This window comes from Ruditapes philippinarum, unplaced genomic scaffold (genome assembly GCF_026571515.1).
Source record: "Ruditapes philippinarum isolate M1 unplaced genomic scaffold, ASM2657151v2 ctg555_1_1_1_1, whole genome shotgun sequence".
In the NCBI taxonomy this organism is placed as follows: domain Eukaryota; kingdom Metazoa; phylum Mollusca; class Bivalvia; order Venerida; family Veneridae; genus Ruditapes; species Ruditapes philippinarum.
This window is the reverse complement of record NW_026867175.1, coordinates 33,577-57,785: the sequence shown is the minus strand read 5'-3', so window position 1 is coordinate 57,785 and position 24,209 is coordinate 33,577. Positions and strand designations below refer to the sequence as shown.

General features: G+C 33.7%; 1 protein-coding gene across 2 annotated transcripts in view; it reads right to left on the bottom strand.

Moving 5' to 3' along the window:
- Positions 1 to 24,209, bottom strand: part of LOC132735146 (lysosomal alpha-mannosidase-like) — a 42,274-nt gene that overhangs the window by 16,119 nt on the left and 1,946 nt on the right. Inside the window, exons 3-8 of one of the 2 annotated variants that reach the window (XM_060722047.1) lie at positions 17,686 to 17,859; positions 16,927 to 17,120; positions 15,296 to 15,404; positions 13,625 to 13,722; positions 8,136 to 8,207; positions 3,344 to 3,460 (exon numbers count right to left, since the gene is read on the bottom strand). In XM_060722047.1, the coding sequence (XP_060578030.1) occupies positions 3,344 to 3,460; positions 8,136 to 8,207; positions 13,625 to 13,722; positions 15,296 to 15,404; positions 16,927 to 17,120; positions 17,686 to 17,859 (764 nt within the window). Of the gene's footprint in view, positions 1 to 3,343; positions 3,461 to 8,135; positions 8,208 to 11,897; positions 11,996 to 13,624; positions 13,723 to 15,295; positions 15,405 to 16,926; positions 17,121 to 17,685; positions 17,860 to 24,209 lie in introns of both variants that reach the window. The other variant, XM_060722048.1, reaches the window with a different exon arrangement.

Here is a 24,209-nt window from a genome sequence, read left to right as displayed (position 1 = left end):
TTCCTAGGCCTTAAAGTTCTTTAGTTATTGATCAGAAACCGTTTTTACTTACAAGGTCAATGTGACCTTGACCTTTGACCCCTTGACCCAAAACTCAATAGGGGTCATCTGCTGGTCACGACTAATCATCATACAAAGTTTGAAGTTCCTAGGCCTAAGCGTTTTTAGTTTATTGATCGGAAACCGTTTTTTACCTACAAGGTCAATGTGACCTTGACCTTTGACCCCTTGACCCCAAAATCAATAGGTCATCTGCTGGTCATGACCAATTACCATACCAAGTTTGAAGTTCCTAGGCCAAAGGGTTTCTTAAGTTATTGATTGGAAAGCATTTTTACCTACAAGGTCAATGTGACCTTGCCCTTTGACCCCTTAACCCCAATATAAATAGGGGTCATCTGCTGGTCATGACCAATCACCATACCAAGTTTGAAGTTCCTAGGCCTAAGGGTTCTTTAGTTATTGATCGGAAACCGTTTTTACCTCAGAGGTCAATGTGACCTTGACCTTTGACCCCTTGACCCCAAAATCAATAGGGGTCATCTACTGATCATGACCAATCACCATATGAAGTTTGAAGTCCCTAGGCCTAAGGGTTCTTTCGTTATTGATCAGAAACCGTTTTTACCTACAAGGTCAATGTGACCTTGACCTTTGACCCCTTAACCCCAAAATCAATAGGTCATCTGCTGGATATAACCAATCACCATACCAAGTTTGAAGTTCCTAGGCCTAAGGGTTCTTTTGTTATTGATCGGAAATCGTTTTTACATACAAGGTCAATGTGACCTTGACCTTTGACCCCTTGACCCCAAAAATCAATAGGTCCTCTGCTGGTCATGACCAATCACCATACCAAGTTTGAAGTTCCTAGGCCTAAGGGTTCTTTTGTTATTGATCCGAAACCGTTTTTACCCAAGAGGTCAATGTGACCTTGACCTTTGACCCCTTAACCCCAAAATCAATAGGGGTCATCTCCTGGTCATAACCAATCACCATACCAAGTTTGAAGTTCCTAGACCTAAGGGTTCTTTTGTTATTGATCCGAAACCGTTTTTACCCAAGAGGTCAATGTGACCTTGACCTTTGACCCCTTGACCCCAAAATCAATAGGGGTCATCTACTGATCATGACCAATCACCATACCAAGTTTGAAGTTCCTAGGCCTTAAGGTTCTTTAGTTATTGATCGGAAACCGTTTTTGCTTACAAGGTCAATGTGACCTTGACCTTTGACCCCTTGACCCCAAAATCAATAGGGGTCATCTACTGATCATGACCAATCACCATACCAAGTTTGAAGTTCCTAGGCCTTAAGGTTCTTTAGTTATTGATCGGAAACCGTTTTTGCTTACAAGGTCAATGTGACCTTGACCTTTGACCCCTTGACCCCAAAATCAATAGGGGTCATCTACTGATCATGACCAATCACCATACCAAGTTTGAAGTTCCTAGGCCTTAAGGTTCTTTAGTTATTGATCGGAAACCGTTTTTGCTTACAAGGTCAATGTGACCTTGACCTTTGACCCCTTGACCCCAAAATCAATAGGGGTCATCTACTGATCATGACCAATCACCATACCAAGTTTGAAGTTCCTAGGCCTTAAGGTTCTTTAGTTATTGATCGGAAACCGTTTTTGCTTACAAGGTCAATGTGACCTTGACCTTTGACCCCTTGACCCCAAAATCAATAGGGGTCATCTACTGATCATGACCAATCACCATACCAAGTTTGAAGTTCCTAGGCCTTATGGTTCTTTAGTTATTGATCGGAAACCGTTTTTGCTTACAAGGTCAATGTGACCTTGACCTTTGACCCCTTGACCCCAAAATCAATAGGGGTCATCTACTGGTCATGACCAATCACCATACCAAGTTTGAAGTTCCTAGGCCTAAGGGTTCTTTAGTTATCACTCGGAAACCATTTGGTCTACGGACCGACGGACCGACGGACCGACAAGTGCAAAGCAATATACCCCCTTTTTTTCAAAATGGGGGCATAATAAGTCAAAATCGGGGTCTTGCTAGTAACTATGTAATACTCAAATATGAAAGCTCTATAATCTTCAAGAATCAAGATTACATTTGTTGAAAAAGAGAACGGCAGTCCATACAACAAGAGCTGTCACAGGAGACAGCCAAGCTCGACTAACAAAATACTGGACGCAGTAAGGAGGACAAAACTATAAAAGAAAAACCAATTATGTATAATTATGTATTAAGTTATAGTAAAAAATATCATTTGTTAACATAAATTCCAAGATCAAGGGGAATAATTCTAGAAAAAGTCATGCTAGAGTTATGAACCTTTCACACAACATGTGTGTAATGATAAGAAATATATATTTGAAGTTTGAAGTAGATACCTTAAAAAGGAAAGAAGTTATAATATTTCTTAAAGAAAATCCTAATTTCAAAGAAAGATAAATCTGTAAATATTGCTTCAAGAGTTACGAACATTGTCACATAAAGTGTAATTGATGATAAGGAATAAGTATTTGAAGTTTGAGGTAGATACCTTTAAAACTAAAAAAGTTATAGTAAAAAATAACATTTTTCTAGTAAAAAAATCTAAGTTTATGGGGAGATAATTCTTGCAATATTAGTGCTAGAGTTATGAACCTTGCCACAAAAGACGTGGATGATGATAAGTTACATATATTTGAAGTATGAAGTTGATCCCTTTAGAAATAAAAAAGTAACAGTAAAAAATAGTATTTTTTAAGGAAAATTCTAAGTTCAAGGGGAGATAAATCTGAAAATATTGGTGCTAGAGTTATGAACCTTGTCACATAAGATGGGGATGATGATAAGGTACATATATTTGAAGTATGAGGTTGATCCCTTAAGAAATAAAGAAGTAACAGTAAAAAAATAGTATTTTTTTGAGGAAAATTCTAAGTTCAAGGGGAGATAAATCTGAAAATATTTGTGCTAGAGTTATGAACCTTATCACATAAGATGGGGATGATGATAAGGTACATATATTTGAAGTATGAGGTTGATTCCTTAAAAAATAAAGAAGTAACAGTAAAAAATAGTATTTTTTAAGGAAAATTCTAAGTTCAAGGGGAGATAAATCTGAAAATATTGGTGCTAGAGTTATGAACCTTATCACATAAGATGTGGTTGATGATAAGGAACATATATTTGAAGTTTGAAGTTGATACTTTAAGAAATGACAAAGTTATAGTGAAAAATATTTTACTGCACCAAAACTTTAATCTGAAATCTGGACGCGGACGTGGACGCCAACGCCGGGGCGAGTAGGACAGCTCTCCATATACTTCGTATAGTCGAGCTAAAAATGATATGGCAACCAACACAGAGTTTTTATAGCTTACCAGTCTGTTGGTGTACTCTATAAGCTTATCAAGATTCTTGTACCAATGGTTAGCATTCTGATACAAGAAATCAGAGCCCATTGTCATCACAATATGATTGGTCTTATAGTGTATAGCCTGTAAATATATAATACATATATGGTACACATATAACATAACACAGGCAAAATATTTAATACTTTCATGGCAAACACAAAAACCTACTATATAGCAAACAAAAATCAGCATGGCCAATGCCTAAATAGTCAACACATGGCACCACATGGTTTAAACAAACACTTTACAGATTCCTTTTCCTGATAACACGTACAATGTCTCAGCAGTCATATAATTAATGTTTTTAGAGGAGGATAGAGAAAAATTCAAGAGTAATCAATTTAAACAGAATTTCCAAAATAATGTTACAATAAAATATTTCAGAGGTTAAACTGAAAATATATGAGTACTAGATTTATTGGTAGATCTCTATGGCTAAGTGAATAAATTAATTTATGTTCCTGACTTAAAACCATTTGTTCTTTATAATATTACAAGTTAGAATTCAGATAATGTTTCTTATGTGAACGCTTAGAATTCAGTTAGTTTTTCGAAAGATAAGTGATAGGGGATGTTATCAATGGTGACAATAACAAGTTAAACAAGAGCCACCACCAGGCGGGGGCAACGCTCGACTTTTTACTTTTTCTAAACGCAAACATAGAAAGGTTTGAACATATCTTAACGTTTCCTTTTATAAATTTAGTTGGTCTGTCTGGTCACATTAGTTTTGTTTATATATTTTGTATATATATATAAATAGAACATTACGCAATTTCTAAAAATAGCAACATTATGCAATTTCTAAAAATAGCAAAACATGACGCAATTTCTAAAAATAGAAACAATGACGCAATTTTAAAAAATAGACACACAAAATAGCAACAATGACGCAATTTCTAAAAATAGCAACAATGACGCAATTTCTATAAATAGAAACAATGACGCAATTTCTAAAAATAGCAACCATGATGCAATTTCTAAAAATAGAAACAATGACGCAATTTCTAAAAATAGCAACAATGACGCAATTTCTATAAATAGAAACAATGACGCAATTTCTAAAAATAGCAACAATGACGCAATTTCTAAAAAAAGCAACAATGACGCAATTTCTATAAATAGCAGCAATGAAGCAATTTCTAAAAATAGCAACAATGACGCAATTTCTATAAATAGAAACAATGATGCAATTTCTAAAAATAGAAACAATGAAGCAATTTCTAAAAATATAGCAACAATGACGCAATTTCTATAAATAGCAACAATGAAGCAATTTCTATAAATAGCAACAATGACGCAATTTCTAAAAATAGCAACAATGACGCAATTTCTAAAAATAGAAACAATGAAGCAATTTCCAAAAATAGCAACAATGACGCAATTTCTATAAATAGCAACAATGACGCAATTTCTATAAATAGCAACAATGACGCAATTTCTAAAAATAGAAACAATGAAGCAATTTTTAAAAATAGCAACAATGACGCAATTTCTATAAATAGCAACAATGACGCAATTTCTAAAAATAGAAACAATGACGCAATTTCTAAAAATAGAAAACAATGACGCAATTTCTATAAATAGAAACAATGACGCAATTTCTATAAATAGAAAACAATGACACAATTTCTATAAATAGAAACAATGACGCAATTTCTATAAATAGAAACAATGACTCAATTTCTATAAATAGAAACAATGACGCAATTCTATAAATAGAAACAATGACACAATTTCTATAAATAGAAACAATGACGCAATTCTATAAATAGAAACAATGACGCAATTCTTGTTGTTGTTGTAAATATATATATACACACACACACACCAATTAATATATAATTATGGTCATTTAATGCACCAAATCTGAGAAAAATTTCAGTAATTTAACCTTCAAGGTCAAGATCATTAAATGAGCCCAAGCAAATTGGGTTTTGATAAACACAAGGGTCTGGGTCCTTAAGAAATGTTCTGTTATAATATGAAGTTTATCCCTTCAATAATAGCAAAGTTACAGTCAGTTACCGGGCCAAAACAATGAAAATTTTCAATAATTTGACCCTTCAAAGACAATGTCATTAATGAGTGAAGGTCAAGGTCTTTCGGTATATTTTTAACAGTTATCTTTGAAGATTATTATGTTCAAGTTTGAAGACAATCAATCCAAAAATAACAAAGTTACAGCCAATAATAGCCAAAACAAGAAACATGGCAATGCCATGAAACCAGGTTTTCAATTATCACCATTGTAGATAAATATGTTGTATTTGAAATACAAATACAAGCAACAAACAATGTAACTATGTGCAATGTAAAACATGAATAATGTAGGAGGAATTGCCACAGAGGAAGTTTTCACTATAATTATATTCTGTATAAGGAAAAAAAACAAAAGGCCATAATTTAAATAAAAAATTATTCAATCACAAAACCCCACGTATGCGCCAGGGCACTGGATAAAAAAGCTACTGTGAAAGTTTGAACAAAATCCGTTGAGAAATGTAGGAGTTCAGCACAAAAGAATTTTTTCACTATATATTCTGTATAAGGAAAAATAACAAAGGGCCATAATTAGGTCAAATATTATCCAATCACAAAATCCCGATAATGTGCGCCAGGGCACTTGATGACAAAGCCTCTGTGAAAGTTTGGTCAAAATCTGTTGAGAAATGTAGGAGAAGTTGAGCATGGTAAAAATTGTTCACTATATAATCTGTATAAGGAAAAAAACAAAGGGCCATAATTAGGTCAAATATTATCCAATCACAAAACCCCGATGATGTGCGCCAGGGCATTTGATAACAAAGCTTCTGTGAAAGTTTGGTCAAAATCTGTTGAGAAATGTAGGAGAAGTTGCGCATGGTAAAAATTGTTCACTATATAATCTGTATAAGGAAAAAAACAAAGGGCCATAATTAGGTCAAATATTATACAATCACAAAACCCTGACAATATGCCCTAAGGCATATGATGACAAAGCCTCTGTGAAAGTTTGGTCAAATTCCGTTGAGAAATGTAGGAGGAGTTGCGCACAGAAAATCGTTCACTATATATCCTATATTGGGGAAAAAAAACAAAGGGCCATAATTAGGTCAAATATTATCCAATCACAAAACCCCGACAATATGCGCCAGGGCACTTGATTACAAAGCCTCTGTGAAAGTTTGGTCAAAATCCATTGAGAAATGTAGGAGGAGTTGCGCACAGAAGAAGTTATTCACTATATATTCTATATAAGGAAAAAAAACAAAGGGCCATAATTAGGTCAAATATTATCATATCACAAAACCCCGACAATATGCGCCAGGGCACTTGATGACAAAGCCTCTGTGAAAGTTTGGTCAAAATCCATTGAGAAATGTAGGAACAGTTGGCACAGAAGAAGTTATTCACTATATATTCTATATAAGGAAAAAAATCAAAGGGCCATAATTAGGTCAAATATTATCCAATCACAAAACCCCGACAATATGCGCCAGGTCACTTGATGACAAAGCTTCTGTGAAAGTTTGGTCAAAATCCGTTGAAAAATGTAGGAGGAGTTGCGCACAGAAGAAATTGTTTACGCCCGCCTGCCCGCCCATCCGCCCGCCGACATACCTCAATCTAATAACCAGTTTTTTTCTTCGGAAAACCTGGTTAAAAACATGAAAATTTCAATAATTTGACCTTCAAAGTCAAGGTCATTTATGAGTGAAGGTCAAGGTCTGTCTAGTTATTTTTAAGGGATATCCCTGAAGATAATTATGTTCAAGTTTGAAGACAATCCATTCAAAAATAACAAAGTTACAGCCAATAATAGCCAAAAAAATGAAAATTTCAATAATTTGACCTTCAAAGTCAAGGTCATTTATGAGTGAAGGTCAAGGTCTGGCTGGTTATTTTTAAGGGATATCCCTGAAGATAATTATGTTCAAGTTTGAAGACAATCCATTCAAAAATAACAAAGTTACAGCCAATAATAGCCAAAAAAATGAAAATTTCAATAATTTGACCTTCAAAGTCAAGGTCATTTATGAGTGAAGGTCAAGGTCTGGCTGGTTATTTTTAAGGGATATCCTTGAAGATTATTATGTTCAAGTTTGAAGACAATCCATTCAAAAATAACAAAGTTACAGCCAATAACAGCATGAACAAGCAAAAATTGGACTTTTAACCTTGAAGGTCAAGGTCATTTATGGATAAAGGTCAAGGTTAGTGTGGTCTACTGAAAGGTCTTGTCCCAAGGGTTGTTGTGGCCAAGTATGAAGACAATACACCAAGAAATAAAAAAGTTATGATCCAGGTACAAGTTTGCGGACGGCAACGGCAACGCCGACCCGACTATAACAATACCTCTACTTTTTTTTTCAAAAAAAAAAGTCGAGCTTAAAATGTACAGAGAGCATCTAGGATATTCCTCACCTAATGATATTGGGAAGGAAGCAGTAGTTTAGTGGTTAAAGTATCTGCCTCTCAGCCCAGGAATCATAGGTTCAATTCCTACTGATGTCATAAGCCATTTTTGTCACTTAACACCAGAACTGGGTAATCAATGAGGTAATTAAAGAGTGATTCAACTGAGCTTCAAGCTTAAATAATATGTACCATAACTAAAGCTGAAAAGATTCTATATGATTTTATTTGCAGTGTTAGTTTGACTCTCTCAAAAACTAACTATGATCCCCCACCAAGAAAAATGGACATTTCTAGTCATGTGACATACTCATTCCATACAAAATTCATTACAATCTCTAGACAATGTATATCTTACTTGTTCCTCAACAGCCTTTATAAAGTCCTTGACCTTCTGATCTACATTGTAGTCATGGAGACGCTTATCATCCTACAATATAAAACAAGGAACATCGCAATGCGATGCAACCAGGTTTTCAGCAAAATATTTCACAGAAGCTTTGTCATGAAGGGGCATTTGTTTTTAATTGAATTTTTAGGAGGAATTATGGCTTTTTTAATATTCCTCAAACAAAAATGATTGAGAAATTTTATTTTGTCTATTCGCCTTTTTCCCCCAAATGTTTTAGAAAGGTAAACAGTACTTTATTTTTGCTTAATTTTTGAAGTTGCGCACTGTAGAAATTGTTCACTATATATTCTGTATAAGGAAAAAATATACAAAGGGCCATAATTCGGTCAAATATTATCCAATCACAAAACCCCGACAATATGTGCCAGGCACTTGATAACAAAGCTTCTAAGAAAGTTTGGTCAAAATCCGTTGAGAAATGAAGGAGTTGCGCACAGAAGAAATTGTTCACTATATATTCTGTATAAGGAAAAAATATACAAAGGGCCATAATTCGGTCAAATATTATCCAATCACAAAACCCCGACAATATGTGCCAGGCACTTGATAACAAAGCTTCTAAGAAAGTTTGGTCAAAATCCGTTGAGAAATGTAGGAGGAGTTGCGCACAGAAGAAATTGTTCACTATATATTCTATATAAGGAAAAAAAACAAAGGGCCATTATTAGGTCAAATATATACCAATTGCAAAACCCTGGCAATATGTGTCAGGGCACTTGATGACAAAGCTTCTGAGAAAGTTTGGTCAAAATCCGTTGAGAAATGTAGGAGGAGTTGCGCACAGAAGAAATTGTTCACTATATATTCTGTATAAGGAAAAAAAACAAAGGGCCATAATTAGGTCAAATATACACCAATTGCAAAACCCTGGCGATATGTGTCAGGGCACTTGATGACAAAGCTTCTGTGAAAGTTTGGTCAAAATCCGTTGAGAAATGTAGGAGGAGTTGCGCACAGAAGAAATTGTTCACTATATATTTTATATAAGGAAAAAAAACAAAGGGCCATAATTAGGTCAAATATTATCCAATCGCAAAACCCCGACAATATGCGCCAGGGCACTTGATGACAAAGCTTCTGTGAAAGTTTGGTCAAAATCCGTTGAGAAATGTAGGAGGAGTTGCGCACAGAAGAAATTGTTTACGCCCGCCCCCCCGTCCGCCCGCCCGCCGACATACCTCAATCTAATAACCAGTTTTTTCCTTCGGAAAACCTGGTTAACAATAGATGAATCAAAACAAAACATGCACTTTTATGCTTTGAATGGTTTTCAGGTTACAAAATTTTTTTTCTGAGTTCTGTCTCAAATCTCATGATTAGATGAGACTTAAAATCTAGGTCCTGTGTATGAGTGCTTTAACACTTAGCATATTAGAGAACCAGGAGAAGCTTCTGGGACTGGGGCATCTTTCTGTATCTGAATCTTGCATTTATAATCCTCCAAAATATAAACTGACCAATACCCTTCTGGAGGACTTTCCCATATACTTGCCCATATGGGCAATCAGGCTGAGTATAAATAAACTCAAATACACATTTATAAAGACTAAGAGTACAGAGTCAGGACAGAAGGACATTAAATCAGTCTGTCCTGAGATTTTTTATCATTACCAGCTTAACTTTTTATTGTTTTGAGACGGAATTCACTCATATTAACAATGGACAGTCCAACTTCAAAGCAGGACAAAGAATGACAAATCCATTATATATAAAACGTACATGGTAAAAGTGAAACATAAGAAAAGAAAACAATTCTTCCAATACCAAACAGTAATTCTGAAGTTTATTACGAATCTATTAACACACTACTATACATGTTTTTTAAAGTTTATTAAAGTATTGATGTAGTTCAACAAAACCTCTTTTCTGTTTAAACGTACTACTGTAAAATCATTATTATTCGTCGGGCATGAATTTTCGTGGTTTTCGTGGGTAGGTCAATCCACGAATTGAAGATCCGATAAAATTTTATCCCAACAAATACTTCTTGCCATGTCTCTATTCTATACATTACAAACTTGCATCGGCGCTTTTCCTCCGATTTTTGTGTAATGAATGCCCAGAGGCAAGCATTGAATTTCTTGACAAGCGCTGCATGATACGGAAAGATATGTACATGCGGTAAGTAAAATGCACAGCGATTAAGTGTAAGATTACTTGCATTAGGTTATTTTTTTTTTTTTTTACAAGATATTGAAAAAAAAACACAAATTTAAGAACCCACAAAAATGCCCATTTTGATAAAATCACGAAATTTCATGTCCATGAATATAAGTGAATTCACAGAATATAATTAAGAATTTCCTTATAAACTTCACTTTCAACATTACAGATCAATAAATTACATACATACACATTCTATTTTTCATTTCTATTACAATTTTTAACTCTTGAACGCTACTCACAGTATTTTCAATTTTAAAGAAAGCTCTGTTAAGCTTAGGGTATGCATGCATCGCTAAAGCTAATAACAGGAAAATTAAAAATATAGGTTTCAGAGGGGAGGAGCATTTTAAGTGTAACAACTAACTGATAAAAGCAGTGAAAACAAACAATAAAGAAAAAAGCATATTAATGAAAGGAAAATCCATCAATAGCTCTAACCCTTACAGAACTGACTTAAACAATGGCAGTTCTATACCACCTAGCCCCAGTATAACTACTATAGAGCCAGGCAATTGTGTACATCCATGAAGTTTTGTTTTTTGTATGTTTGTTTCATTTTACGCCTTTTCCCAACAGTATTTCAGTCATATAGACGGGTAGTTTCCTAAACATCGTTCCTGGAGAGTAACACCAGCACTAGACTTCCTTCCTCCGTGCTAAACTACCAAAGATTCTCCCGGGGATCAAACCCATGCAGAGAGGTAACTGGATTAGAAGTCATCGACTCTAACCCCTCGACCACGGAGGCGGTTACATCCATGAAGTCTAACTAGACTTTATACTGTTCGTTACTATGTATTTTAACCCATTACTTCATATACACGCCTTTTAACTCCTTTTTCACCCCCCCCCCCCCTTTTTGTTGTCTCAAATGATGAAAAAATGCCTTATTTAGGCCCCAAACACTTGTTTTTGTTTGAGAAATGTTGTTAAAAAAGTGACCTCTTTTTCGGCGCGGCCCCCAACCAAAAGATACATCAGGGGGTTGCCAGAAGGGGGATGTGCCCCCTTCTGTTTGGGGTGTTTGAAGGGGGGCGGAGTCCCCCTCATCGCCAAGAAAATTTTGGACTTGTGAGAGGCTGTAAATGACCCCAGATTGATCATAAGGTAACGTGTAACCAACGCTGAAAAGCATTTGACTCTATCTCAATCCATTGAGAAGTTGCAGCACTTTGAAATCAATTTTGATGGAAAAAATCAACGCAAAATAGTGATTTTTGGCAATTTTGAGATGTCCCCTCGTTGCCATGGTAACAGAAAATTTAAGCCTGAGCATGTTGTTGCAAGGGCAATGGTCCAGTCAACATTTGTGCCAAGTTTGATTAGTGTTGAAGCAGTTTTTATAGTATTATAGCAATTTGAACTTGTAACGGGAGACTTTTCAATGAAAACAGCCATTTTTCACAAAATGCTCATGAAGTAATGGGTTAAGTAACTTAATACTGAAATTTTATAAACTGCTAATGAATCGTTTCAAATTCAAAGCAACAGAAGTGAATAACAAAATGAGCAGTAAACATAAAATGATATTATTATATATACCATAATGGGCTCATCAGAACAGAAAATATCAAAACAGAAGCCCTGTGGAGGCTGGTACATGTTTGGTAAAACACCAGTAAAAAGGTCAGCTTTCACCCCTGAAATCATTCCAAATTTATAGTCTAAAAAACAAATGTATTAATATTTCACTTAATACAAGTGCTCTATAACAGTAAAGTCAACCTCTCTTAAAGACCACCTCCAGACAAAGACCAAAATTTAATACCCATGTACTTTATGCTGTTTTTTCATTTTACCTGTTAATAAATTACATACTGCCCAAATATTTGTTTAGAGAAACCACCTGTAAAAAAAGACCATTTTCTTTTGTGTGTGCATGGTTGGTTTATCTACTATTATCATTGAAATGAACCATATAGTGTTTAGCTAATACTTCATTTATTACAACATTTATTAAGATCATAATATGTAACTATTAAAACTTATCTGGTTTTTTTCTAATTCTTACAACTAGTCTTTACAAATACTGGTAAATTTTACTGTCCATTTGGGAGGTAAAAATGTGGAATGTTTGACATTAAGACAATTTTGAGACAAAAGGTGAAAATACTCTGTCACATTCAGTCAGTCATACTGTACCACAGCAACAAAAAGATTACTTTTTTTTCATAATCAAGATAAATAGAAAACATATTCCTCAATTAAAAACAAAAACACATCTTGTGATGACCAAAAGAAACAAATTCATATGAACTCTAAAATACATGATCTGTTAAGATTTTAATAGCCCAAAACAAGAAAATCTAGAGCCATTTATAAAAGTGTTGCTTCTCTTTGAAGAATATCAAAAATATGTTACATATATATGCAAATAAGTCATTTACCATTTCAATTCAAACCATTGGCTGATCACAAAAAATAAACAAATTCTGCAACAGCAGTGCTTGACAGCTGTTTCAGCATTAGTTGCTATATAATAAACAATCACAACACATTGTACAAAGTATCAAACCTGTACTAAATATCAATGAAACACTTCACCCTGAAATCAGTAAACATAATCTGTAGAAGACTAGCAGTCCTAAATGTATATAAAGACCTTCTCTGAAAACAGCCGGACTGACACAAGCAAAATGACTGGTTTTCACAAGCAAAGAGACTGGTTTTCACAAGCAAAGACTGGTTTTCACAAGCAAAGAGACTTGTTTTCACAAGCAAAGACTGTTTTTTACACAGACTGGTTTTCACCGAGACTGGTTTTCACAAGCAAAGACACTGGTTTTCAGAGACTGGTTTTCACAAGCAAAGAGACTGGTCTTCACAAGCTAAGAGACTGGTTTTCATAAGCAAAGAGACTGGTCTTAACAAGCTAAGAGACTGGTTTTCACAAGCAAAGAGACTGGTTTTCACAAGCAAAGAGACTGGTTTTCACAAGCAAAGAGACTGGTATTTACAAGGAAACTGACTGTGCAGGGTTCATAATTGTATAATTGTGATAACTTCAATATCAAAATGCCACTGTAACATCTTAAAAGCTTAAAACAATGATGTGCAACAAAAAAGGGTGTAACCATATTTTAAAAAAAACAAATATGGTGTGAAGACCTTATCACATCCTTTAACTTGGCGTACATTGAAGCAATTAAATCCATCATCCATCAAAGTTCCACCCATTGCTTTGAGATGATACAGTTAGCATTCCTGAGTTCTGTGGGTTGTAGGCAGTGTGTACTATATATAGTAGTGCAGGGTTAATGTATTTTTACCTGTATAGGGTCATCATTACAGAAGATATCAAAACAAAATCCGGGAGGTGGGCCATAACCGATGTACAGTGCTCCTGTAAAGAGGTCTGCTTGCTCACCTACAAACAGGGGACTAAATTGTTGAGCTCATAAAATCCTGATGCAATCTTTGTGTAAAACCGATCATGAAATTGTGCATACATGTCTTTTATGTAAAATCTAATGGAATGAATATGAACAACCAATCAGACAGAAACCTCCATTATTCTCACTGCAGGTTTTAAACAAGGGACTTGACATTATAGGAATTGTTTAAGTTCACATTAAGGTGTTAGTCAGTAAAATTTATGCTAGATTTAAGGATCTTGGAAAGTGAAAGGCGAATTAGAGTCCAAAGCCATGTGTCAAATTAATCTTGCAAGGAAAATCTTAACCAGAAATTTTCTAAGCTTAAAATGTGGTATTATTCAGTCAAAGTCCATGTAAAGACTTCAAGTATGTTATATGAAGTTTCAAAATTGAATGAATTTATACAGTTGTTAATAAGATATGAAGTTGTTAGAAAAACATAACTAAATATATTGGTGCCAATAAGAGACAGTTAGGGTAACATCACTTTTATTTGGACAACCAGGTATATAAAAAAAATTTCTTGACACAAATGGTATCAATGAAAGTGTATTTGCACAATAACTGATCAAAATGGAAATTAAACTCTCATCTTTAGAGATTATTATATAATGTCTATATATGGAAGTGGTCTTTAAAAAAAGTTTGACTGTATACTGAAGGTGAGAGGGCAAATTGACTTCTGTAACAACAGGTATCAGCTCTTAGAATGTTCAACTTTATACATTGTACTAAACAAAATAATATTCAGAAACATAATGCCTACAAACATGGAAATCTTTAAAAATCAAAACAATTTAAGCTTAGATAATTGCAAAAACAAATTAACTTTCTGTTATTATATAAGTTTTAAAGCTTTCGTTAAAGTATGACTAAACTTTATAATACATTGTATTGATGTTTCAGCTTTTCATCTTAGTATCACTTACTCTTAATACATTCAAGTCAATAACTTAACAGTACAGCGGTTCTAAGCATACTAAGGAAAAAATAAATGAGCCGCGTCATGATAAAACCAACATAGTGCGTTTGCGACCAGCATGGATCCAGACCAGCCTGCGCATCCGCGCAGTCTGATCAGGATCCATGCTGTTCGCTTACAAACCCTATTACAAGTAGAGAAACTGATAGCGAACAGCATTGATCCTGATCAGACTGCACGGATGCGCAGGCTGGTCTGGATCCATGCAGGTCGCAAACCCATTATGTTGGTTTTGTCATGACGCAGCTCAAATGAAAATGCTGTTACCTCTGTGCAAATTTAAAAAAAATAAGATCTAATATCATATATAAAAATAAATATCAATGACACCATTAAAACCAAGTAAAGGCAATAACATATAAATTATATAAAAAAAAAGAACAGATGTTTGTTTCTGTATAAGACCTCTATCTGAAGGTGACACACTTATTCTGTATCTTGAAGCAGTATTATACATGTAATAAGTTATGAATGAGCCATATTCGGTAATAATAAATGTCACTGCTTTGATCAAATCAGTTTGAAATGCATAACAATTAGCCAACAATATGACAGTTATCATAATGCATATTCATACTTACCAAGATTTTTTGGACTTCCGTGCCACAGCATTTCCATGGTAACATTCTTCAATCTCTCATTTTTATCTTGAAAATCCAGACGTCCAAAGAACATACCATCAAAACCAAACTAAAAATGCATTGTTACTTACTGTTGTATTTTATATATTTTTATAAGTTTTACTAATAAATAAGAAGCATTAACTTGTTGCAAACTAAAACATATCTAAACAGGCTTAATTTAAGACATTGGTATTACAGAGCTAAACAGCCAGTGCTTCTGTACAAACTGACAAGAATATAAAACTCTATACTGGGATCCTACATATTACCGGACAAAATATGAAGTTATTTATCTGTTACTTTTATTTAAAATAATAAAAAAGAATGGAATTTTACCCAAATAGTTTTGGGTTCTTAATGCACATAAAATTCTTTTATCAAACATGAAATTAAACATTTGACTGTAGAAATGTGTCTTTAAAGTAGGTCATTATAAGAGGAAAAAAATTGTGCAAACAACTCAATTTACCGGACATTGTGTTTCAAACATTTTTGAAGTTGTGAATTAAAATTAATCTTTAAATAATCAGCAAGGAAACTACGACTATTGAATGGCAAGTTTAAGATATTTGAAAAACCCAGTATGTCACTAGAAATAGACACGGCAGCCATGCCTGTTATGAATAGGCCAATTTATGGTGTAATTGAAATTAACTCAATTAACGTATTGATTCTTCATGATCCTTAAACAAATGAAACATTTAATGAATTCTGTTCTTTGTCATACAGTTTCCATTTGGTCATCATGTAGCATGTTACAAAAGCCATAAAATCTATTTTTATTTACATTTCATGTAGAGTTTCATCCCATGGGCGTAACCCGTTTCCTTATATGTTCTTTTCATTTACACTTCTTTGTAAAAGACAACAACGAGATACAGTGAAGATTAAATTCAAAATTACTTTTTATCATTAAAATATGTTACGATTGTCTCTTGAGGTAAGGTTGAAAAGAATTAAAAGTAAAACCTATCTTAAAAAACCCATTAAGGGTCTCTATATTCGGGCCTGCACAGAACAGATTATTCCCCTGTATCAGACCAGGTCATGAAATAACTATTAAACAAAAGGGCATGTTAGTAGATAAAGAACTGAATCAACAATATTTACCTGAAAGTGGTTTTGTTGTTATTTACTTAGAAATAGAAAGTGTGTGTACAATACAGACTGTATAATTTTTTAATCGAAGCAAAAAATAAAGCACAATTCAGCAGTAATAGTTTTTGTCCGGTAAACTGATTGTCCGGTAAATATGTAGGATCCCAGTAATGCTTTGGTCTTCAATCTCAAAGAATAAAATAAAAGATTTTGTATGTGGTTTATATTAGCAGCCCCTTCCCCCTACCCCCACCACCAACTATATGATATCGGACACAGAAATTAGTGTTGCTGGTACTTGTAACATTTCTTTAAAATAAATTTCATTATCATTTAAAGATGAGTGTAACCTTGCCCAAGTACAATGTGAATATACCTACCTTTGGAAGCCAGTAATAAGATGACAAATAACATTAATTTTATCATTGTATGAATTATTGTATTTAATGTTTTTATAAATATATTCCGTCTTTTCCTACTGTACACTGTACCTGAGCAAAAATTGAGGCTTGCTCCCTGGAATGACCAAATGGATCTATTTGCCACCCTATTTTAGGTCTACCACACTCGCCAAAATTTTGTCTGAGGAATTCAAAGCCCAGAGAATGTTGGTCTATGATGGCATTGTAGTGTGTGGCAGCTTCATCGTTCATACACCATCCACCAAGAATAAACTCCAGCTGACCTAATTGACGGAGAATATTAATATTAATTCTACCACAAATACCTATAATTAACTATCATTGAAATAACTTATTATTAGGTACAGGTAGGTCAGTCTGCATCTTCATACAGCCTGTTCGCCATCTAATTTAGTACTTTGAAGTCAATCTTTATTATGTTAAAAATGGCCAATTCCAAATTCAAAACAGGAAAATATAATAATATTTAGAAAAGTAGGCAGAGAGTGGTAAAAGTAAGTGAAATGGTGTATTCTTGTTGTTTTATACCTCAATTTATCAGTTTACAAGTTGTGCTAGAAAGGTTTAGATTGTCAAAGTATTAATATTATTAGTGGGCTTATGGCTACTGTTTCACAACTTTCATAATAAATATTGGCAATTTCAGTTCATAAAACAAGAAAAGTCAGAGTGCTTCATACTCGTATAATTGAATGCTATTTCATTGAACAACATTTCATTTCTTTCTATAGTCAGGGACTTTTGGCTGTTCCAATACTTGATCTATGAGAAAAAGAATAAAAATCTATTTTTATCCTAAATGACCTTGACCCAGCACCCTTGACCTACCATTGTTGACAAGTCCTTTCACAAGATGCCTCATACTATCATGCTGTTCTCTCCACCAGCGAGCGAAGAACGCAATCTCCACATAGATGAAACGTTTTGTTGGATCTGTCAATAGCTCCCTTACAACTGAGTCCAGAACATACTGTACTCCTGCATTTTGAATGCCATTCTTAGCTGCAAAATACAAGTGATAGATTAATATTACATGTAAATAAAAATATTTAAAAAGTTGCCAAACCGAGCAAAAATGTATTTTAGTGTTACCATCCTTTCTGTAATACCTTCTAATCTTTTTTAAAGTGAACAAGTTTGTAATATTTGATACGGTTTTTTGAGAAATTAATCAGGGCTTAAAATTATTTTGCAAATTTTTTAAACATATTTTTGAGATCACATTATATCATAGTGGATAAGTATACCAAGTTTTAAGAATAAAAATAGCTTTCTGCAAAAATGGACCTTAATTATCTTAAACATTATAACAAACGACTTTGTTACAGAGTCAGGACAATAGTCAAAAGGTAACTTTAAAAATTGATGAACAGTGCCAGATCAAATGAAACCCTATAACCAGAACAAAACACAAAAAATACAACCAATGACCTTGCATATTTTGGTTTGACAGCTTTGTAACAAACAAACCAATTAAGTTTGATTAAAATTAAAAGTTTAATTAAAATTAGGTATCCTTAACTACTCTTCCTCAAAGATCATTGATCTTTACTTAATGCTTTTGTTAAAAAAAGGAATTATAATGCACTTAAAAAAAACTAGCAAAATGTAAGTTTAATACAGAATCAGTATAATAAAGTAACTATTCATTCATATTTCTCTTTGTTCTAAAGTAAAGGTAGTCACTAGTAAGATCAAAGTAACAAAAATAGGTATAACAAATAGTCCTTTCAAAATGGACCTGCATTATTTATTTCATACATAGGTGAATAAAAATGGTGTAAGTCAAATATAATATTATACAAATATATCTTTTATATAATTTCTTGTCATATGTTATATTTCACATATGAGATACAACAAAACCTACTTATCTATATTTATAGTACAGAACATGTTCTGTTCTGTTCCATATTTACAGTGACTTAGCAATTTTTTATGAACTCTTTATAAATGAATACTTATATAACAAACACTTAAAAGCTAAGATAAATTAATTGATGTGTCATAAACAAGCATATTTTAGACACTTTCTGCTACAATATTTGCTCATAAGTTATTATTACAGTAACCTATCCTAATAATGATGTTAAGAGAACAGTAACTACCTACGTCCTGGGTCTCGAATTCAAATTTACCGGGTAGTTAACATTTACTGCAATTTATCATATCAAAATTATTTTAGTTCCAAATGACAAAGGAATACCCAGCTCCAAATGCATGTGTTTTCAGTTTCAAATCAACTGGTTCCCAAGAAGGACCAAACAAGGACCAAATTGACTGGTTCCTTGGTTGAAAACCCAATACAACAAGCAATTATCATAGTATTGCAAGCAATCCATAAGTCCCCTACCGGTTAGAACCCCAGCAACTTTCTGATGGGCCATTGGCCAGTCAATTTTACCAGTGAATGAATGACATGAATGAACTTAAATCTTTTGAGTTCTAAGTTTGTCTATATCACAGTAATGTGTTAAGTTTCCCTGCCTAGTAAGGAAATTATGTTTATACAACCTTGTCATATTATTACGATGTGGGATTTTAAAGTAAATCCTATAAGGAATGAAGAAGTTGGAGTGAAAAATACCAATTTCTCCAAAAAAATCTAAGTTCAAGGGGGACATAATTCTGGAAATAGTCTTGCTAGAGTATTTAACCTTCTCAAAAATGTTGAGTGATAATAAGAAACATATATATGAAGTTTGAAGTAGATACATTAGGTAATAAAGAAGTTATTTAAAAAAGACAACATTTTTTTCATAAAAATTCTAAGTTCAAGGGAGGTAATACTGATAATTTTTGTGCTAGAGTTGTAAACCTTGTAACATATGATGTGGTTGATGACCAGAAACTTATATTTAAAGTTTGAAGTAAACACCTTTAGAAATAAAGAACTTATAGTGAAAAAGCTGAAAAATTTAAATCAGAAATCTTGAAATTCAGGCTATTTGTTGCCATAGCAACCAGAATTTTCAACATAGGAAGAAAAAAAAAAGACGTGCATAATCTCCATACTGCCATCTATCCATATATCAAGTTTCATAAAAAAAATACTGCCATCTATCCATATATCAAGTTTCATTAAAATATTTTCAGTACTTTTTGCATTATCGCAGGATCCAGTTTTGTGGACGGACGGACTGACAGACTGACAGACAGACAGACAGACAGACGGAATGATGGACGGACGGACGGACGGACAGACAGACAGACAGACAGACGGACAGACAGACAGACGGACGGAGTGTAAACCTAAAGTCCCCTCCGGTTAAACCGGTAGGGGACTAATAAAACACGAGAACTGTCTGAGGTGCAGCATGCTTCATTTCTTGCATATCAGACAGGATTATCTACTGTTTACACTGGTGCTAGAAAACCCTGTCTTACATCCCCCATGTAAGACAAGTCGCGTGCTTTAAATGACGGCATTGTTGCGCGCCTTTTATGAATGAATTGCGTTCTTAGGATGGCCTCACTTAACCGTTATGAATGAAGTTGTAAGTTCATACGCTCCTATAAGAAAAAAGTGCGTAATGAAAATATCATTTTTCGTAATTTCTGTTCTGTAAATAATTCATTATGTAATATGCAAGAAAAAGAATCAAACACCTGCTGTCAGTGCAGACAGGAAAATCTAGCTCTTGGGAAACTGTTTAGCAGTAACTTTGCAGAGCCTCGTTACCGCTGTAAACAGTCACCCTCAAGCTAGATATTCCAGTCTGTACCGGCAGCAGGTGTAAGATTCATATATTCTTTTAAGTGCTGAATATTAAACTGCACATTTTCCAAATAAAGAGATAATTTTAATTTAAGGTCACTTTGACTACTGACCTTCAGATTCAAAAATCAGTGTGGCTGACAGAAATGATCAAGATCAACCAATTAGTTTCAATTTCATAATTGATGATACTCAAAAAACCAAAAAGTTAACAAAGGTAATTGTGACCTTGACATTTCACCTTAACCACATATGGGAGTATGACTTATCAAGGTGCATCTACAAACAAAGTTTGAGTTCTCTAGGTCAATGCACATGGCTTAATGGCAGGCTTTTATGTTTTGTTAATACAATCAGTGACCTTGAACCTTTTACCTGTAAATGATTGAGGAAGGTAGCACAAATCAAGGTACACTTACATACAAATTTTGAAGTTCCCAGGCCAATGCACTCCGATTTAATGACCAACTTTAGTTTTGATATTTCAGATCTGTGTGACCTTGACTTTTGACCAGAAAATAAATTTGGCAGGTGGAACTAATCAAGGGTTATCAATAAACAAAGCTTGAAATTCCAGGGTACAGGCAAATTTTTGTTATTTCAGGTCCCAGTGACCTTGACCTTTTGACTTGAAAATGAATGTGGCAGGTATTGTCCAACAACATTAACCTGGCATTTGACCCTGTAATCGGTATATTTCATAACCATCACGATCAACTTTTATATCGATATGGATGTAAATATCCAATTGTTACAATGGTGAAAATTGAAGATCACTCTTAGTGCAGTTGGTAAAGGGGTTTCACTAGAAGAAAGTAGGCGTAAACTGGTAGGTTCAAAGCCTATTTCAGCGATTTCTTTTTTCTTTTAATTTTAAATTCCTGTTCTCTAGAAACTATTGCAAACCGTTTTGTTCTGTGTACTATCTGTGTAGTATTTTTAATGCATGTAACTCACAGCCTTTATAGCGTGTGTGAGCTAAAGCATAATTATAAGATTGCATAATGTCACAAAGAGTTCCGTTGAAAGATTCTGTAATGAAATAACAAAATATAATTGTGTATAAAACACCCTTTAAAAGGTATTCTAAAACCAGTTGTAGTAAAAAGATTTCAAATTAATTCTTGCAAGTTAATTAAAAAACAATCATAACGTGACGTTGGTAAGGATTCAAACCAGAGACCTTCAGATCCAGAGTCCGACATCTATACCAATACACCACACCTCACTGACGAGTTAAGTTAGCAAAATTATTGATATATTCGAAAGTTAATAGATAGATAGATACTTTTATTTCCTCCGAACATGAAGAGCATAACAGTATTTACAGATGCAATATTTACAGTAACAATACATGTATAATACCATTTAAATATTATGCGATAACATTACAAAAATATATCATAACAGAAACAAAAATCATATATATTATGGGATCTATATTAAATCTTTCATTCTAGGTCAATATTGTTGGACAACAACAGAACATATCAAGGTGCATCTATATATCAATGTTTAATTTGATGTTTATCACCTAAAAAGAAAATTTAAACTAAAAAGGTCGGCCAATTACACAGACACAAACAACAAAGAGTTAACCTTGACAATTGCTAAAATGATGAAAACGATATTACTGGTATCATGATCGAAATTAATCAGTAAGCACTTTCATAGCCATCATCAGAACTGAACTATATTTGAGCCGCGTCGCGAAAAAACCAACATAATGGGTTTGAGACCAGCATGGATCCAGACCAGCCTGCGCATCCGCACAGTCTGATCAGGATCCATGCTGTTCGCTATCAGTTTCTCTACATGTAATAGAGTTGGTAAGCGAACAGCATGGATCCTGATCAGACTGCGCATTATTTTGGTTTTGTCATGGCGCGGCTCATTTGTACAACTTAATTTTTTAGGTCAATTCTATTTTTTATCTAAGTGTTTTAATGTAATTATGTAGAATTATGTACATTCTATATTACAATCAGACTAAAGATTAAATCTTGTTGATCTTTGCCCCTTTGATACAGGACTCACATTACTTGTGACTTATCTAAAAGTATGTAGATAATTAAATAAACAAGTTACATGAAAGTAAATTATGATAGCTTAAGGACTATAATGTACATTATCAATTCAGATCTTAGGTTGACTTTATTTATGTAATACCCTAAAGATATGCAGCATAAGTTAGATTATCACAACTTATATGTATTACTTCAACATCAGGTGATAAAATTTTAACCCTAAATCTAGAATAATCTTAAAGCTTAGTTTAAACATTATTTTTCTAAATTTATAAAGCTTGTACCTTATTTCATATCACTTAAAGAATCTTTTTCCTTGAAGTAACCAATACTGATATAAATAAGTTTGCATTGGCCCAGTAGAACTAAAACCAACAATCCTACTAAGATCTTAAAGGCACATTGTGCCTTAGCAACAAATACATTTTATTGGTCTTCAAAATGGGTAAAAGGGGTTTTAATAAAATAATTAAAATTGTATGAAAATAAAAAAAATTCATTACAAAAATCATGTTACACACAAATATACCTTGGTTTGTTTATTAAATATTTCAAGCCACTCTGAAAGGGTTAATTTCTTTTTCATATAACAGAACATATTCCCAAGGATGTGTGTGTGGGGGGGATAGACAAATACAGTCTGAAACTTCATTTAATAAAGCTTTAAGTGGAAAACCTACCAAGCAAGATCAATATACTGTAGGAGAGAATGTTCATGTGTTGTTATATCACTAAAATAAACTTGATAATGAGTAACACTCACATGTTACAAAATTGGTGTCAAGTTCACCATCTCTATATTAGAGCAATTAGATATCTAATGTTCCAATTATCATACACATACTTATGTTTCACCCCTCTTAACACAAGAAAATACAGACAACTTGGAACATGACAATGTGTTATTGTTGTAGATTAAAATGAGTACACATAAACTTTAATTACTTATAAACATACTATCAAATCAATAATTGAATTTCACTTAGCCCTCATTCTTTGAGTTAGAATTCAATTGTTTGAATATTGAAATTTCAGTTTCAATTCCATAAGAGATCCTTTTTTTTTAAATTAGAGTCACAATTCTATTTATAGTTTATTCAAGTCTGATTTGTACAGATATTCAAGTTTAGGTTAGATTTTGCGATTATGGAAAATAATGACAATGAGGAATGTAACAGTATATCAGGGACATGTTCAAGTTAGTATTCCCTCTGAGTATAGCTGTCCAATTATCTCAATAGACATAGCATTGGACTGTGAATTGGGGACACTGGTTTGATTCCCAGACAGTGCAGTTCACTTTCATGTGATTGATCATAAAGTTCTTTCAATGGTCATTCGCACTGTGCCTCTGTTCTGGCATGTACAGGAGTAATCAGTTCCTTGCGAAAGTAAAGGCAACTTGTAAACTGCTTGACAGCCTGCCCAGGAACAATGCAATGGCTAGGCTGTACTCTACAGAATTTAAAGTGGTTAACTGACATGATCCGGAGAAAAAGCTATCATCACCACCAGCATTACATTACGAGTATAGAAATTAAGGTCAAAATTCCATTAAAGATATTGATGCTATAATTACTGGGCCTTCAGTGGTCTTACCTATCCAG